Source organism: Medicago truncatula, chromosome 4 (assembly GCF_003473485.1).
Source record: "Medicago truncatula cultivar Jemalong A17 chromosome 4, MtrunA17r5.0-ANR, whole genome shotgun sequence".
Lineage (NCBI taxonomy): Eukaryota > Viridiplantae > Streptophyta > Magnoliopsida > Fabales > Fabaceae > Medicago > Medicago truncatula.
In genome coordinates this window covers 53,806,022-53,826,416 of record NC_053045.1, presented here as the reverse complement: position 1 = coordinate 53,826,416, position 20,395 = coordinate 53,806,022, and the positions used below count along the sequence as shown (strand labels likewise).

The 20,395-nt window shown below is 30.4% G+C and overlaps 1 protein-coding gene across 1 annotated transcript; it reads right to left on the bottom strand.

Annotated features, from left to right (window-relative positions):
• Positions 1–1,799: 1,799 nt before the first annotated feature.
• On the bottom strand, positions 1,800–7,722 carry LOC25493920 (uncharacterized). Its single transcript, XM_013602575.3, has 6 exons — positions 7,426–7,722; positions 6,110–6,210; positions 5,343–5,440; positions 4,452–4,660; positions 3,591–3,644; positions 1,800–2,137 (listed from the first exon to the last, which is right to left on the bottom strand). Exons 1-5 carry the CDS (start codon positions 7,691–7,693, stop codon positions 3,634–3,636), a joined length of 687 nt encoding a protein of 228 aa, XP_013458029.1. The 5' UTR covers positions 7,694–7,722; the 3' UTR covers positions 1,800–2,137; positions 3,591–3,633.
• Between the last annotated feature and the right edge of the window lie 12,673 nt (positions 7,723–20,395).

The following is a 20,395-nucleotide window of genomic DNA, read 5'->3' as shown; positions in this document are numbered from 1 at the left end:
TAACATTGTTATACGAGGTTGTTCCGAAGATGAAATCTGAGCCAATAATTCATGACCACCAAGAGAATAAATACTATGTCTCATCCAAAATTTGAAGGTAATAAAAAAATATAAATCATCTTATTTCAAAAAAAACATAAATCACCATAAAATTTAATTTATTTTATGATCAATATGAGACTAACAACTTACACTCGAATCCAATGAAGATTTATCTTCATTAAATAATTATCTTACTAATGATTAAATGGGACCCGGGAGGGAGGAAAAGTGCATGTACATTTTCAATTTTCCAATTAAAAACCTCCCACCAAGGCCTACCATATGCCATATGGGTGTACATAATGAATTTAAACAAAATCACAATAATTTAAAACTTCACTAATTGATCAGAAAATGTGACACCGGAAAGATTACAATGGATGGATGCGCCAAATAGAGGCAAACAAGACTCTGAGTTTGCATAATGATAATGGACAAAATATACTAAGCTATAAACAGATTACTATTAAGTAAGAATTAATAAAGACAAGTTTCTCAGTTATAGCTTGGGAGAAAGTGGGAGACATTTTAATTTCATTCTATATATTATCTTTAGAGTTAGATGGAATGTAGAGAATTTAATTTTATTGTGGGTTAAAAACCATGCTTTCAACTTGGATCGCACTAAGGCCTGAATTGCACATTACTATTGCCAAGTAATTCTTTTATTTTATTTTTTACATCATTTTGGTCCTTCACTTCCCCTGAACTCACGGTCTCAACTACTCGAATAAGCTTAAATATTGACCGAAAATACCAATTGAATTTTGTATGCTCCTTAAAAATACAAATTTTGTATTTTTTATCTTTAGGTAGTTTAGTATATATTGTATGTAAAATTATATTTGTTCAACCATTTAATAATAATTTTCTCTCTTATATTTACATTATGTTTTTACTTTCTATCGTGTTTTGGTTTTCATGTCAATACATATTTATTATTTTTGTAAATATATGGTTGTTGTTAGTTTTTTTCCTCTTCCATGTAAGTCAAATTTTGAGTCAAAAATGAGTTGTTGTAGATTGCTATTCTTAGGGAAAAAATTTGCTGAGTTTGTCCACTCCTTTTCCCATTTATCTCATAATCTGATGCACGTTTAAGTAGTAATTGAATAGTGCTAAAGATCACCCCTCAAAGTGTTACATGTTTCCAGACTTTGTAATGGGCAAGGCTCTGTATAAGAGAAACATATTCACTCTATTTCATGGTCAGTGAACCTACTATTCTCTCTATAAAAAACTACATCATCGAGTTTGAGTGAGTTAATGTTTAGAATAGTGAAACAAATCGTCTATAGCAACAACAACAAGCTCTTTTTTCACGTAGCAATTGCCGGAGGTTAGTATTCTTAATTTGCTTATCACATAACACTAACTTCCAGCCATTGCTATGTTAGAAAAGTGACTGTTGTTGCTGCTACAACCGATTTGTTTCACTATTCTAAACCTTAACTCACTCAAACTCGGTCGTATAATTTTCTATAGAGAGAAGAGTAGGTTCAATGACCATGAAACAGAGTGAATACGTTTCCCTTTTATAGAGCCTTGCCCATCACAAAGTTTGGAAACATGTAACACTTTAAGGTTTAGTCTTTAGCACTATTCAATTACTATAGGAACGTGCATCAACGAGTATTTTTCCCTGAGAATAGCAATCCACAACAAATCATTTTTTACTCAAAATTTGGCTCATGTGGAAGAAGAAAAATAGGACAAAAAAACAAACAGTTGTCCCATAAATTGTTGTGCAAATGGTTGTTCAAATAACATACCTCATATTTTATATACAAAGAAAAGAAAAATGATTTTTTTTACAATTATACACTAAATAAATGAAGATTTATCTATCTATCTCAAACTTAATCTTCATCTCTCAGCATGGAGAAACTACTAACACGTGAAATAAAGGGCAAGTAAGGGCTAAAACAATAAATTTAGCCATCATGGATCAGCTCAGCCACCGTTTGTGTCACACAATATTAAATTAAGCCTCATTTCATCATCATGAATATTCTCCGCTCAGGCATGTTGCAACCACTTCAATGATATCACCCAATATTTCAAGCAACATCTATGCTTTTTCTTTCTCATCATCCTGCATATTCAAGCAAGTCTCAAAATAAATATAAATAGTAAACAAAAAAATGTGACAATTTTAAAGAATGATTAAATAAAGGGATTACATATAGACTTCTTTGAGATCTCTTTGGAAAACACTCACACCCTCTTAGTTTTTAAACATACACCTACGCCCCTCAATAATTTTCGACACATACCTCCCTAATATGTTAACTCTTAGTTGTATGTTAACTCTAATTTCAATTAATGAAAGTTTATGTTTGCTACGAAAAAATGAAATCTTTGAGATGGAACTAATTTTTCCAGCACTGTTGTGACAAAAGTCATTGTTATTTCAGTTCAGTTGAATCCTTCGTTTCCATTTTAATCCTCAGAAATAGGGGTTGCCCAGATTAAAGTTTCTAATAACTAATAAGGGATGCTTTAGAAATGAGATAGCTGAGTTTTTAGTTAGATAAGAACAAAACTTTCCCCTCTATGGTCTCTAGGATTAATCTTTTTGACCTTTGTATATGAGTGAGTACATAAACTAAGTTTTAGTGGTGCCTTACAGATTGGTATTGACATGTGTACAAATTTAGCACCAAAACTCTGCACTCATTAGTTAGATGAAAACCAAACTCTACTGTGAATGTGGAAGGGTTGCTAAACAAATTTGATTCAAGCGGTTAACCTTATTTTGTGCTCTGTGAGTACATGCCAGGTGAGTGTTTCTTGAAAACTGGAAGGGGTGTGACTTGTGAGTGTCTTTTAATGATACTATGGGAGAGGTCAATGCAATTTCCCTTTAAATAAAACACCCAGACCAGTAGACCACAATGAAGTTCCAGTTGTATCAAATAAATGTTCTATTATGGGAGTAAATGGATATTTGATTTAGTTCAATAGTCTGTTACTACTAAGGTCAATACAGCCATCCCCTACTTTACTAATCGTAAGCACATGTCATCATTTCCAAATTCCAGCACAGGCGAATCCTAACGACCCCTTTTTTTTTTTTTTTTAATCGGGCAAGTTCCTAACGACCCTAATCCTTACAAATTACAACAAACCCTTGGGTTTTGGCTACTATACAGAAGCATGCAATTGCTTATTTCAAATAGAACGATAAACCTTTCTAACACTTTGTTATCCAACGAAACGGAAATCGACCAAGTAGATTAGTATATTACAACAACCACAAACTGAAAGCGGGAGTTTACAAAATAGTCAAATTTCATTGCAGCATCAGGTTTGAAACATAATAGGAGATCAAGTGCTTGACTAAAATGCAACCCAAGGGTATTTTAAATTGCAACTCCTTTTCAAACCTAGATATGCATTATCTAAGATAAAGAACAGATTTTTTATTTTCTTGTCTTGAACAGTTGAACGTAAAAAACGTACTAAAAAGGAATAAAACTAAAGTGAGAAATATATATAGAAAGGGAGAATAAGACCAGAAATAGTACAGAGAATATCGCGCTTACCGAACTTTCTACCAGTTTGTCTAAATCATCATCAAATCCACCATCAATCGTCATCTGGAAAGACCATAGACATTGTAAGCAAATATCGACACATCAAAGCTTGAATTCAGTCATGAAGAAATGAATCACTCAGAGCACATAATATACTATACTCCTAAATTCTAAATTATATCCCCAAACGCATACCAATAGTCAGTTAATATACCAACCAAATCTCCAACTCTGAAAAACATGGCAGCCAAGACTATGAAAAAATGGCAATCTAGTACTCTAATCGGCTTAGCTTTAGATTTGTTAAGAAAAATAATTGAAATTTAACATTTAACAGTTAAAGCCTTTTACCTTCCGAATTACTCTCTCATTATTAGTCCAAAAATTTGTAAGTTTAACTATTTGATTTCATCCCTTCCCCTTCTTACATTCAATCTCATTCTGTTAAACTTCAAAGCTTCCAATGTAGCTTAAATCAGGAGATCACTATAATCCAAAAGATAAATTGTTTGGCATGACTCTATAATCTATATGTAATTCCACTATATAACTATTAGGTTTTTATAATCCAAAAGATAAATTGTTTGACATGACTCTATATGTAATTCCATTATAAAATTACTAGGTTTTTATATCAGGCCTATCTCATCCTTACAAAACCAACTTGTATGGTAAGAGGTGCCTCTTTTTATAAACTCTTATCAGGCGTTGTATCTTTTCTATGTGGGACTTGGGGCTTTCCCAGTAATCATTAACCACTTTTTAATTACTCTGGGATTTGAAAGACTCTTTATGTCAGTTATAAATGAAGATGCAGATGTACCAAGTATAAAGAAATAGATTTTAAAAGACAAATTGAATAAGGTGTACCTGGGTCATCATCGCTGTTTTCTGTATCTCCTAGAAGAAATGCATCCAAGTCTTGCTGACGTGATGAATTTGATGTTTTGGTCTCTTTATTCACCTCCTTGACTTCTTGATTCGAAGTTAATTCAACTTCTAATGGTTTCATCACTATTTGGTCTTTAACTTGCTCGGATGATTTTAGTTTAGCATCTTGCATGTACCAATTCTCATAGCTGCCAGAAATCATAGGAATAAACAGTTTACTATGAGTCACAAAACAGTATAACTATAGCACAGTGCATGTAGCATGTGTACAAGTATAACTAACATGATATTTTTTCATGAGTATATAGATTTTAAAGAAGTAAACTAATACAATGCTAAAATCATTGTTATTAATAATTTAAGTATATCCAACTAAATTTTTGGATGAAATTGCACAAAATAGTCATCGTCTTTAACAACTCAATCGACATATGTGGATAGTAGCATTCAGCTGCCAATATGAGCCATTTTAGACAATCTGAAGTATATTTTCAAAATTTACATGTTCGTTTTACTATAGGGGAAGTTACTTCGATCGCGTATTGCGGATGTATTCATATCTAAATTAATAGAAAGACAATTTTGCATCCATTGGGAACCATGGGGACAATATACATGTTTCTGTAGTTCTAAATTAGAAGTATCATAGTCAAATGCCTGCATTGTGATCTTTGCCAAGATTACACATATGTCTTAATGCATTATTCAATAAGTAACAAGAAAGCCCATATATGATTCAGGATTGTATAGATTTCTCAGACTTCAAAGACCAAATAGTCCTTGTATTGGATTTATCTTGGTCAGACAAATGTCAAATAACAAAATTTATGCGAAAACCAAAATACTCAAGCAATAGTATAAACTACTTACGGTGCGATATGATTATTCACAAGTATAAAATATATTCTCCAAAACTTCCTCTCTTTCATGACATGTGGACACAACTCATACCTCAATTTTGAAATTTCCTGCAACAAAAAATAAACTGAATTGTGAAAGGCTAGTTTTCAAAAATACCTATTGACAAAAAAAATAAGTAAAACACAGAAGGAAGAATAACATGTATACATAAAACAAATTATACACCAAGGTGTCAGATTTTACTTTCTTCATGCTAGGTTAACCCAAAAATAGGCAGTGCTTTTTGACCCTTTGATTTGCCCCAACAATAAACTTGGATAAAAGAATATCGCACATCTCATAATTCTACCATAGAAACATATCACAAATCAATATGACTGGATCCAAATATCACCGTGAGAATGTCACGGAAGCAATTCGGGGTTGCCACTCGTTGGCTCTAACAACCATGTTCTATATCCCTCCCAAGCTCTCTTTCCACAGACACACATAAAATCTTCCTACACTGCAAAGGTCAACAGTAATCAAGAGACAAATGATCCGCTATCTGAATCTAACACCCATACTGTAAATTGTTGTTGATATTTGCAAATATTCAGACTCGAAGTCATCAATCCATGATGCTATTATACCCCCAGATACAGGGATAGATTATTCTGATTCACAAATACAGGTATTAATAGTGGGGGAAATTTAATCCTCAAGACGCACTGTGTTTTGATTATGTGTGTAAATAAATCCTTTGGAATCTTAAATAAATTAAAAATAGATGCAACCTTGACAGTAGAAAGAACAAGATTGGCATGTTTTTCCTGCCACTCAGTTAAATCCTGCCTAATATTAGAAACTGCGGGAACATCAAACAGTTCTGTATCATCTGCAAATGGTAACCAAAATTGATATAAGCTTCAGGTATAAAATAATAAAGGGAAGCAACAACTGATAATACAAACTTCAAACTTCATAGCAATATAGCATTTATACTAAAGTACAAGCATTTGCTTGATTGAGTAAATGGAAAGTAGGATAATGGAAATTTTGGACTTAAACAAAGGTAGAAAATGTAATGCATTGGCTGTAACTTCTAGAGTATATCAGTTACAACTTACAATGTAATGCATTCAAAACCAAGTTTGTTTGATTGTGTTAAATATAATGCATTGGAAATCAAGTTGAAGTTTCCAACTTTTTAGGAATTTTCACCAGCATGTTAATTTCAAAGTAAAATTGATTTCTTGACCGAAAAGTAAACTAACTTTTGCATCAAAACAAAGAACTACTATTCCATTAAATGTGTACAGACAAAAATACTCTCATCATTTGATGCTTCATTATTACTTCAACAATATCTACACACTCATATCAGTAATCACACATCTAATAGTAAGCCATTTTTATTAATACTATGCAAATGACATTTATTGTGTCAAAAATCAAAATCAATTTCACATCTATAATTGACAACCAGTTTCAGCTAAAGGCAATTTTACAAACTCTAATCCAAACACAAACACAAGTGTGTTCACCCCATCGTCCAATTTCCCTCAAGAAAAACTAAGAACTACTCTTTTACACAGTCTTTTAACACACTCTTTCTAACACGTTCCTCGCTAAAAAGAAGAATCATGTGAGTCTTATTTCTTTACTAATGTGTCCCACCAAATAGAAAATGGGACCCACACCACATAGTAAACCTACAATACCAACATTTCAAATTGCTAGTTGTTACTTGTTAGACGACCGACGACACCCACATATATGATTACATTCAATTTTTCAATTTTCTCATGCTATTATTAATGTCAACATGTCAATGTTTGTGGAATGTCTCGTGTCCATGCAAATGCTACTCAATTGGTAGCTGCACTAACGTTGATAATCCCATATACTGCTCCAAACTTAATGTGTGAGTATGGCACTAGGCTACTTGATAAAAAAAGAAAAAACCAATTCAAGTTGTGTTGTCTAGGAGCAACTTAAAGACAAAGACACAATTTTTTTAAAGAAAAATAAAATGAAAAACATTGTATGGTTTAGACACTTGTATCAAACCTTAATCCTCCCCAATTATAAAAACACAAAACAAAAAAACCTTGAAGAGGGAAATCTCGGAAGGTAGTGACAGTGATTCCTTTGACGAAATCTCTCAATTCGTCTGTAATGCCGAAACTCTCAAAATTGGGATTGATATCGACATCGTTGTTGAATGAAGGTTCAACCAAATGGATGGAAGCTTGTGCCACGATCCCCTTGGCATTCTCTGCTATGATTTTAGTGAATTTGTGAGCACCGAATGAAAGGTCTTGTGATCGTTTCGCTGTTTCTTCCGCAAAGCTTCGACCTTTCTTCCATAACTCCATGCTTCCACGAGTTGTTATAAACCAAGTTGTTTGGGCTCCGGTGGCAATGAGCTCCTTTCAAAGAAGTATCAGAAAAATACCAGATTCGATAACTAGCAAGTGTCATGTCTCTGGTCGATTGAAAACTGGTGCGAAGGCGGAAAAAAAAAAAAAAAAAAAAAAAAAAACTTCAAATTTTCCAGCTCAAACAAAAAAAAAGTTCAAATTTTCATAAAGATATTTTAGTAAATAATAGACCCTTTTGTGTTTTTTCTTTTTTTCTTTTTTATAAAACCCCTTTCAAAAAATATTAATGTACATTAATTATTTTTTTATCATTATATCCTTATATATGTTGCATATTTTTCTGCAATATATAACAAATACGCCATAAAAATATTAACTAATTCTCTTTCATAAAGGGTAAACATGTAAAACAATAACAATTGTCGCTAAATTAACTCAACAATCAACTTTCTTAATTTTCGTGTTTTTTACAAAGGATTCTATAATTAGGGACGAAAATAGTGCTAATTTTATCATTGAAATTAATATAATTAATCATTTCTTTAAAGATTGTTCAGAAATCTTAAAGGACCGTTCCTTTTTTATGAAGGTATATATATTTTATAAAGGTTAAATATATTTTTGTGTTTTTAATAATATTTCAACTTTCCGTTTAATCTTTAAATTTTCTTTGACTTTTAGTTTTCAAAACTTTTGTGTCTGCGTATTTGATCTTTGTCTTTTAAGTCAAGTTTTATGTACTCTCCGATTCTTTTAGTTAGTTTTTACATGAATGTTTAAATTATTGTAATAATTTCTTTTACATATTTGATCTCTGTTTTTTAAGTCAAGTCTTATATACACTTCAATTCTTTTAGTTAGTTTTTACATGAACGTTTAAATTATTATAATTATTTCTCCAAAAAAGAATTAGAATTTTTAATAAAACATAAATTAAATTTTTTTTTTTTTTTAAGGAAATATAAATGTTTATGTTGTTGTGTTTAATAGTGGTGATAAAAAACTTTTGAAGGATTAAAGTCGAAAAAATTAAGAAAACTAAAACCGAAAATTAAAATATTTACATAAATCAAACATATACGCCATAATGTTTTATCATAAGTTATATTTTGATTTAACTCATTAATCTCTTAATACTTTTTCTTTTAAGTTTTTCTAGGTATTTCTTAATTTTATGATATGAATAGTCACACCTGATCTTCCCTCCATACCAAACTTAATTAAAAAATAACTAAATTTAATAATTATATAAAATAAAAATGACATCTAATCTTAAATATAATATAAGAACCCTTTTTGACAATTATGCAATTAAAATCAATTTTGATGTACACTATACAAACAATGTAAACTGGTAAGGATCACATGTACCTTAATATATCCGAACATAATCAATATGGTTTGAACTTACTTTTAACATTATAATTGGTGGTCTTGGGGTGCAACATAGCTTAGATGTTTAGGATTGTCGTGCAATGTAGTTGAGCTCTAATTTTTACGTAAATTAAACTCACTTTTAATAAAATTAGTTCAACCAAAATTAATTATGACTGCAACATAACTAAACACACATTTAATATTTTAAAAAGAGCAAAAGTGGTTTTTTTTATTTAAAAAAAAAAAACGAAATGCCAACATGTCCTTACAAAAAAAAAAAAAAAAAGAATTATTAAAAAAGTAAGATAAAATTCTATTGTATTGAGTTCTTAAGTGACTATCATCATTTCACATATTTATCAACAAATAAAATGTAAAGATAAAAATAAAAATTAAGTCGAGAGCATAACTAAACTCATTTGGGGTTGGCCTAGTGGTTGGCTTGGAATCTTGGATTTGCTCCTCCAGAGATCTCAGGTTCGATTCCCTCTGATGCCAATTTCAGTGGGCTAAGTCCATACAGAGCTTGCTCTGGCTTTAAACAGGGCCCCCGCAAGTGGACGGTGGGATTGGTCCCCTCGAATTAGTCGATTCTTGGATCGGATACCGAGTTTTCAAAAAAAAAAGTTTAAGTTTGTGACATCATAAAAAATAAACATTTCAATTATACACATGTTTTCTTGACCAAAATACAAATTAGACAAAGGTTGCATTTCTTCAACCCTAACATCCATACATAAATATTTTTTATCTTACAAGACCGTTAACAAAAATAGCAAATATATCTCATTGTTATTCTTATGATCCATTTATCTCAAGGCTAAAAAGAAATAAAACTTGTATAAAAAAAACTGTTCACCAACAAAAAAACTAGGCCAGCTTGAAAGTGGTTGAGTCCAATCATTCAAGCATCTCATATACAGAGAGAAAAGGCTAAATTTTACCGCGAGTTATTTAAGTTTGAGGTTTGTAATAAATTGATTTTTTAAGTTATTTTGGTCACACATAGTTCTTTAAGTTAGGTTTGTAATAAATTAGTTTTTTAAGTTATTTTGATCACACATAAGTTTTTTAAGTTTGCAAACGTTTTCAATTTAGTCATTCTTTTAACCAAATATTACAAAAACAATGATGTGACAGAAGAACTAAATCGAAAATGTTTATAAACTTAAATGTCTTATGTGTAACCAAAATAAGTTAAATGATCAATCTGTTACAAACCTCAAACGTAAGGGACTTCTGTGTAACCAAAATAACTTAAAAGCCTAGTATGTTACAAAGCTCAAACTTAAAGGACCTCTGGTTTAATTTAACTTAAGCAAAACAACTTAAGATTTAATTTGGTCCTTGCTCTTTATTTTTTAAATTGAATCATTTAGAGAGAAAAAAATACTGAAATTAGTATATGACATTTTTGTACAAGATTATTATTTCTGAGTATAAAAAAAGATATTTAAATTAGTTGATGACATTTTCGTACAAGATTATTTTTTTCTCCACGTTAAAGATAGATTAATTTGTTCTCCTATGAGAATGTCAAAATTATTTTGAGCATTATTATTATTTTAGATTGAATTGAGATATCAAAAATTAAATTAGTTTATTAGAACAGAAGTCTATGAAGAAAGTCCAACATAAAAGATTAATCTATTAGATAAAAAAAACTTCATGATTTAAATATCATTTCGAACATTTTTATATACTTTGATGTAGAACACTCCTAACATAGACCATCATAAAAACCTAAGGTAATAAATTGGAACTTTATTAAAAAAAGAGATAATAAGAATGGAAAGTAAAAGAAGAAATGAACATTTGGCTGCGTGTTTATTGAACAATAGAAAAAGCAAAGAAACAAGGTAAAGGTTTCCAATGGTCCAAGTGTTGCTCTCATCTCAACCCTTCACATTTTTCTCATAAGAAGTTCTTGCACGACAGTTTATATAAGAAAAGGTTTTGTAACTTTAAAGATTTAACCCAAATGAACTAACAACAGCTAAGTAATGGTGCCAAATTCTGTTTTGTTGCAATGCCAGCTGCTAAAATTATACAGTCCAGCCTGAAAACTATGTTACACCATTTTGGTGCAAGGAGGGTCTGATCCAAAAGAAATGTCATTTGACTCAAACCCTAAATAGGTTGACAACTGTTGAACCCAGTTATTACTTTTTCTTGTTGCTTAAAATTTGTTTCACTTTTTGTATTTTGAATGAAAAATGTTATATGTGAAACCAGATAGAGTATTTTAATTTTATAAATATAGATTTCTTTTAATCTTTTTTCATGTTAAATTAATCATTTATTTTTAAAGCATTTTTGAAATTTGCATACGGCATACCATAGACGTTAATGATCTATTAAAAAGAATATTTTACTACTCAACGCAACTATCAAGATCTCACAAAAGAAAAAACAACTATCAAGATCGACCAAATGACAAAGAAATTGTAGTATATTAGTTTTATTGTTATTTTGATGGATATCCGGATTGGAATTGTTATCTTGATGTGATTTTAATGGGTCGATGAATTTGTTTTTACTTTTTAATGTGCATGTTAGCTTTTTAGACTTGAAGTGTTTTTTCTCTAAAAAAAAAAAAAAGACTTGAAGTGTTTTTATTTTAAATTTTTTATTGAAAATGATAAATTAAAAAAAGTGCAAATTACCAAAAAAATGGTCATTTTGGGCTTCCAACTCTTTTAAACTTTGGGCTACCAAAATTGTAAAAGGCTCAATCCTATGAAATTTCTTTTAGACCTCCAATATCTTTAAGGCTTTATAAATACATATTCCGTAGTTATATATTAGATGTGTGTTTGACAAAAAAAAACGTATATTTGATAGATAACTATTAGATACGTATTTAAGGGGTCTTAGAGATATTGAGGAGTCTAAAGAGAAACACTGTATTCCTACTCATTGAGTTGAAAAACAACGTTGGGCTTTATCGTTTAAAAGAGAGAGTTTTTTCCCACTTTTCCCACCGTATTCCTACTCATGCAAGAATCATACGAGTGAGAAAATAATTTCTCTTAAAATAATAGGGCATAACACAACAACATAAAAATGAGAGTTGTATGGCTGATGTGGACAACATACATGAAGTTAAGTATGATAGAGATCGTTAGTTCTTCATCAATCAATATTTTTAAAGTCGTCTTAATTAATTTTTAACTTAATTTTATTATGTTTCAAACATGTTTTAAGTCAAAAATGAAGTTTTGGAACTCTCGAGTTATTTAGTTGCTTTATTTGTTAATTCTTTCAAACCATATAAATTTTTGAAGTGTTTTGTTCTTTTTTTGTTCTTTCAGGTTGATAGTGTTAAGAGTCCCACATCGGATAGGTGATGACTTGACAGTATGTTTATAAGTGGCGGCAATCATCACCTCACAAGCCGACAAACCGGTTTTGTGAGGTTGTGTTAGGCCCAACCACCATTTCTAAGTGATAGGTTAATTATGAGGATTAGATTTATATTCTGGAAGTTACGAAGGATTACTACAAGTACCTAATGCCTTTTGATATTTAGCAGCAGCTTCCTCGGTGAAGGTGGGGCGAATAAGTGGTTCATTCCAACGCTTAAAATTGGTGTCAATCAAATCTAAAACTAACCAATCGTCTATGTCATGCATACATGAAAGCTATGGCTCCTACCAATGCTCCACCGGTTCCCATCTAGAACAATATATTTGGTACTCAAGATACTCCGTCATACAAAACTTGGATTGTGCCATATAGAAGAGAATTAAAGGAAGGAAATTATGGATTTATGACTCTCGAGAAGAAAATAAATTGACGAAAAAGATATTGTCGTTAGGTTTCACATTTTTTTAGTCTTTTTACTATTAAAATGCTTCATACGTGGTATCACCGTGGACAAACAACAATGTAACTTAATATGATTCATCAACATCTCTTACAAAGTTACTTGATGTCTTAAGCATTTAGACTCATGATGGACAATTTGAGGAAGCAATTTGTAATTTCGTAGATTTGAGGTCCTAAATTGTGAGACCGTTGCAATTTTATAATCCAAAGTGGTAGTTTAGTACTTTGAGCTTTTAGAGTTTATAACTATATCATGGATATTATAATCGTTGAGTTAAATAAGGTTTTGATCTCTATAAATATCTCAAATTTTGTGTTTAGTCTTTCTAAAAAATTTCAACAAATTTTGGTTCTCTAAATCTTTTCAGCCGCGACCTTTGATTCAGTGGCGGTTCTAAGGTCCGGCGAGCCCAGACAGTTGTCATGGCTCCGGCCCAATTTTTTTGCAATTTCTTAGTTAAATCCCTCTGAATTTCTTCTATAACTCTTGCATCACCAATAGGGGTGGGAATAGGCCAGACCAGGCTTTGATAGGCCTGAGTCTGGCCTATGAAATAAATCACAAGCCTGAGCCTGGCCTGTTTAAAAGCCTGGACTGGCCTGAAAGTCTACTTACATGCCTACTTCACATTAAGGTCATCAAAAGTTCATTTGGCCTACTAAATAGGTTAAACATGTCTTAAAGCCTACTTAAAAGCCTAATTCACTACAAGTAAATTTCAACTAGATTAAAGCCTACATAAAATCCTATAACAACAAAGCCTATTAAGGGACTAATAGATAAAGAAAAAAATGTTTATATTTTTAATATATGCAATTATTTTAATATAATTTTATTTTTTTTAATAAATAAGTATTAATAGGCCGGCCTATTAGGCTTAACAGTCTTTTTTTGAAGCCTAAGCTTGACCTATTTAACTAAACAGGCTTTCTAAAAAGCCTAAGCCTAGGCCTATCTACTAAACAGTCCAGGTCAGACTGTAGGCCCCTGTAGGCCGGCCTGACCTATTCCCAACCCTAATCACCTACTTCTGTCATCCTTATTGAAACCTCAATTTCTTTCTCCTTCCTTGCTTATCTCTTTCTCTAGGAATCTCCATCATAACAATAAAAACATATGACACCTAAATTGCACAATTGCAAGATAATCGGATGTACAAAGCCATACAAGTAGTTTAAGTATGCTAAATGATTGCTCAAAACTCTTCCTAGATCTGGTCAGTAGGGCATTATTTGGTCATATTGATCAATTCAAGACAATCTTCTTATATATTAAAATTAACACGTAAGCCCTAATTTTAACGTAAATTCTATTGCATAATTTTACTGTTTTAACTCTAATGCTCACACCTAATCTCCTATTTTCATGAACAACCCTAATGCTCACACCTAATCTCCTATTTTCATGAACAAAGTAAATCGGCATCGCTTTATTTTCCCTATTTCTTCAAAACAAATCGCCCTATTTCTTCAACAAAACAAATCGCCCTATTGGAATAAAAGAGTTTTGAAAGATTATAGCAACATTTTTTTAATATTACACTTTTCATCCAAATTAGAACTGAACTCTCTTTGTTAAATATCTACCACAAAATGCACCAGAATTTTGCAATCTATATAAACAGGTGGAAGAGACATTTCAACAAACAGTTAAAGAGTATCATTTACGGTAAAGGCCAAATATTCGATAAAAGCAAAATTATTTAAATAAAACATTTTACATGTTGAGGTTAAAAATGAGCTATTTACATTAACATATAATTTTTACAAAAGAATGAAGTAACATTTTGTCAAAACTAAAAAAAAAGATGAAGTAACATACCAATAATATAACATTGACATATAATTTTAACAAAAGAATGAAGTAACACACGATTGATAAAAATTAATATTTTTAAGGTGAATAAGTGTGGTGTCTGAGGTTCAAATTCCAACATCTTCATATATTTAGGACCACATATTTCATTCTCTTTGATATATATTGAGATTTATTTTTGTCTACTAAAGTCTAATTTATATTATTAGTTTGATGTAAAATTTAAAATCAATGGACTACAGTCCGTTGCACGAAAATATTCAAATTTCAAAGCCTACACATAAGAAATAGTAAACAGTTAAGAAACTTAATGTCAATAATTGACAATTATATGCAAACAATTTTATTTTTCAAAGTCTATTATTATAGTCTCTGTCTTATTATTTTGGGTAACACAATAATCTTGTACTCTTGTCTACGTTATTCTCGTTGACGGAGCCAAGACCATTATTGACTTTAAAGTTTGAATGAAAGGTTTCCAATAATTTTTAATATACAAATACAAGTATATTACTTCTGACGTCCGTGTGAATCTACAAGATCTTAAACACCATTTGCATTGCAGCAAAGCTGTTACTTGGATTTGGATTGAAATTAAATTAAAAAAGTTAAAAACTTACAGTTATAGGAACATAACAAAATTCCATCACTCTCACATTATGTTTGGTTTGGAAGAGAAGTTGGAAAGAGAGAAATAGATAAGAGAGAGTTTTTGAAGAGAGAAAATAATGAGAAATGTAAAAGATTTGATGTATTGTTTGATATAAGAAAAAGAAGAGAAAGAAATGTTATTATTTTTAAAAAGTCAAAAATATCCTTGATAAGATAACATTACAATTTATGATTAATTAAAAAACCAATGACATAATAAACTTTTTTGTCTTCTTTCTTCTCACTTTTGAAGAGAAACAAAAAAGTTATGAGGCCCGCCATTTATTCTTCTCTTTTCTCAATTTCTCTTCTTGCCAAACAAGATAAATCTCCAACTTCTCTTCTCTTTCTCTCTTCTCTATTTCTCTCCTCTATTTCTCTCACACCAAACAAAGGTTCAATGAGTGTCTGTTTGATTGCACGGTAGGTGCTTCCAAACTCACGTTTACAACAATCAAACACAATTTTATCAAAATATTTATGTTTGACTTAAAAAAAGGTAAATTGTTTCTGAATAGCAACCACACGTTTACCAGACTCTAACATTTGAAGCTTTTGCGGTGAACCAAATCAATTCTATATTTTTATTAAACAATTCTACACTCTAGTATATTATATAATATTCCAGTTTGTCTATTATGTCCTTGCTTTTTTTTTTATATGTAAACCATGATTATTTCTTTCCCATACGCAACCACACTTATTTTGTTTCTCTGTTATCATGGCCACCTATTTCTTATATACAACCATGCTTCTAGTAATTTTTGTTTTACTCGCAAAATCATGCTTATAATAGAATTTTATTTGGTTCAAAAAATATGTATTTTATTTTAAAAGTTCGTATGATCTAAATAAAATTGAAATTAATATCATAAAATAAATTTAAATGATTATCCAAATTTAAATTTTTTTTTTTGTGTTAACACTCGTTTATCATGGAAAAGGGATCCTGATATTTCAGAGTTCGGCGGTTGGCATGTGAGTTCAAATAATTATCTAAAATATGAATGAGATATTTAGTTTTTAGTATAATTTAAAGAATAATTTGGTCATTGCACATCTAAAATCAATTTTGATTCAAATCATCCAAACTACTGGGTCTGTTTGGTTAACCCTAAAAAAGAGCTTTTAGCTTTTAGCTTATAGCTTATAAGCTCGTTTGACAAAAAAAGCTCTATTTGGTAACACTTTTTCACCATGAGCTTATAAGCTATTTTTCAGAAGCTATTCCAAGTAGCGTTTGAGCTTATAGCTTCTCACTTTTTCTTTCAATTTTACCCTTATTATTTCATTTAAATTGTATTTTTATCTATTATAATTTTTATAATAAGCTACGTAATAAAGACTACTATCCCTTTATTCCAATTTTTGTATATATATCAGCTGACCTTTTTTTTTTGTTTTTTGAAAAAATATATACCTTCGTTTTTTTTTTACGAAACAAAATACTATTATTCTATTAGTGTTACTTTTTTTTTTTGAGGTAAGTGTTATTTTCTTTATTCTCTGTTATTAGTATTACTCTATTAGTGCTACCTTTTTTTTTTTTGTTTTTGAGGTAAATGTTATTTTTTTTTTTTTATAAAGTGGAAGCACTTAAATGATAATAAATATAAGATAAAATTTTAGTGAATAAAATTTAATTTAATTTATAATACATAGGATATATTTAATTAATAAATTTAAAGTATTTTTTTAAAGAAAAATTAGTTTACAAAATTACAAATACTTAAATTAATGATATAATTTTTATTATGAATTAAGAATACCCTTTATGTCATTTTACATTTATCAGTTAGTTGAACCGCTATTTTTACCAAACACTTCAGTTAGCTTATCAGCTAAAAGCTATCAGCTATAAGCTATCAGCTAGCTTATCAGTTATCCGCTATTTTTACCAAACAGAGCCTTAAACTCATAGAATCACTTTTAAGTGAATGTATCTAAACAAAAATTAATTCATACCAAACTCACTTTTTACCAAAATCAATTTCTCAAACTCAATTCTATCGAAATCAATTCTCATCGCCGCCAAACCAAACACATACCGAGTCATCTTAGACCGGTTTTAGCATTTATAGTTTTCAACTTTTTTTTTCCTTTGTCAATGACAAGGTCATACGCGTTTTGAGTTGTAATAAAAAAAATTAAGAACAAGATAAGCAGGGTCCAGTCTAATTGAATTCCAAAAATTACCGAATCTGAGTTGCAAAAGTAGCTATTTGACACCATTTCAAGAAGGAAAGAAAAATAGCTATTTGACCTGAACCCAACTCAGAAGTTCCTTACGGTTACACTGCATCTATGCCTGTCAACCAAATTATTTTGTGAGAGACACTAGAATAAATAAGTTCTATACGTTTAAATATTAAAATATAAGTGTCATACAATCAAAATATCATTTTTTTTTAAAGTCAAAATATCATGAGTTGGTTGGTGCATTCCCCATCCATATTTTAAGATCAATACTAGTAATAAGAATACATATAAAAAATTTAAGATTGGCGTTTGTGTCTCTCTTTGGATGGTCACATCATCTCTCTCTTTTGTAGCTGAGTAGATTTGTAACAGATGTTTACAGAGGTGTCCGGCGCCTCTTGGTGTTTTTTTGGGCTATGTTTGTATATTTTTGTCTTTGGATCTTTTTCTTTAGAGAAATGATATTTATACAACTATTTTGTTATAATTTTTTGACAACTTTCTTTCTCATACTCATATGATGTTATTATTCTCTCTCTTTCTTTTTCTCTCTCCATTGTTTTTGACCAATCAAAAGAGAGAGAAACAAAATTGTCATTAAATAGATGTACAAATATCATTGCTCTTTTCTTTATTTTCTTTGTTGTCTTGTAAGGTGTTCGATCATATTTTTTGGCTAGGTTTGACGTATGACTTTGTATCCATTTCTTCGTATTGATATAAATTTCATATTTCTATTAAACAAAACATATTGAAAATTTAGAGGTCAATATGACGTTAACAAACCAAAATCCTAATTATAACCACCAAACTAATTTTTCACATGTGGCCAAAGGTTAGTAATAAGTCGAGATCCTTGATCTTTAATTTCATTCAACTTTGGAAAAAAGATATTTGCAGATGTTCGCTCAAGTCGATAATAGATGGTCTCCAAGAAAACAAACTCAACCGCATATCGACAAATCATTTGTGAGTCTGAGTAAATCGAATTTCATGATAGCCAACATAAATCTCTTTCTCAAAATATATTATAGGTAACGATGGTGGAGTTTCACATGGGAAAGGTTAATCCTTTCCCACCATAGAAAGTTTTTTTTACCATTAGATTAAAAGAGGAGCATAGATTTTACGATGGTCTGCCCACACTATATATCTTCCCCTCATCATCTTCAACCTCGTAAGAATGCAAATTTGCTGTTCACTAACCAAGAGACTACAACCCATCTTCATCAAGTTGTTCTTAAAAAAACCCATAAAGTTAAAATCAAAGTACAATCCAAAATCAATCTTCATGTAATTAAAAGATCAATCAACAACAATGCAAAACCCTTTATGTTTTCTTTCTTATTTACATCTGAATCACACCAACTTTCTCTAATTATCTCAAGTTCCAATTTTTTTAGGACCCTTTGATTTATTTTCAAGCTTTCTGTCTAAAATTTACTGACTTGAGAACTCATACATGCAACTGGGTATCGGGAAGATTGAACTTTGAAAGCAGACTATGGTAAAATCCATGCTCTTCTTTAATCAAATGGTAAAAAATAAACTTTCCCATAGTGAGAAAGGAATCACCTTTCTCATGTGAAACTCCACCTAAAACGATCCCATAAACATTTCAGCAAACACACATGTCAAAACTTGAAACGAAATAAAAAAAACACATTCAAAGAAGCATAAGTAGTAAACATTAAAAACATCAACAAAGACATTAGATTTCAAATCAAATGATGGTGTAGCCAAAAATATATTTTCCATGGTGGCCAAGGTGGAAGATGATTCATTGAAGAAAGACCTGTAAGAGTACGGTTTTGCTGGGGTAGAATTTTGACTATAAGATTTTAATTTCAATCTGGTACATGTAGAAGAGTTATTTTTTCAGAGAAGTGTATTTATATTATATTATTAGCTTAAACAATTTTCATTTGATATACTTGATTTTTCATTTGACGTTGGACATTTCTTAATAAAATTCATTCCCCATAAAAGTAATATTGTCCCATAAGTATAACTACAATGCCGTCTAATACGTAAGGTACATATTTAAATGTGTAATCTTTCACAACATTTATTTTGTGTGGATTTCGTCACTAAATTATTTAGAATAAAAAAAAATAACAAATTTGGCCAACATAAATTGGGTCTGACATTAGACAATTAATAGACTCTTGTAACATGGAGAATTAAGGTTTGAATCATATACATATTCAATACCCAACACGTCTCAAATATACCTCAAATGCTATTCTTTAACAAAGAGAACCTATAGAAAGGAAAAAAAACATTGGCCGACGTTAAAAATCCAAATGAATATATATGTAACTTGAGATGTTCAATCTTATCATCCAGTCCTTTTTCTTTTAAAGAACGTGCAGTCAATTGTAGACCTTTAAATTAGTAAAAGGCAGTATTTTTCCCACACTTAATACAATATGTTAATTGTTAACCTAGGTAAATCTTAGTGGTTTATAAAGTAAACTATAAAGATTTGAAAAATTGATTTTACAAATTAATTAGGTGGTAAACAACATTTTAACACTTCATGAAGTGAAACTGAATTTGTGTATGAGATTTTGTTCACATTTACAGAAACCCAAAATTAATTTTCTTGTTCACAATTGCTTTATACAGAAATTCAAGATGTGGTGTTGGTTATTAAACCTTGCGGGCAAGCAGGGCTAACAAGCGTGGTTTGCTATTGAGACTCATTTCAAGAAATGCAATTGATTACTACTGGAAACGCTCCTTAATTTGCACCATTATGTTAACCTATTAGAGATCATTCATAATTATATGAAGAAGGATTGAATTTTACTATCCAT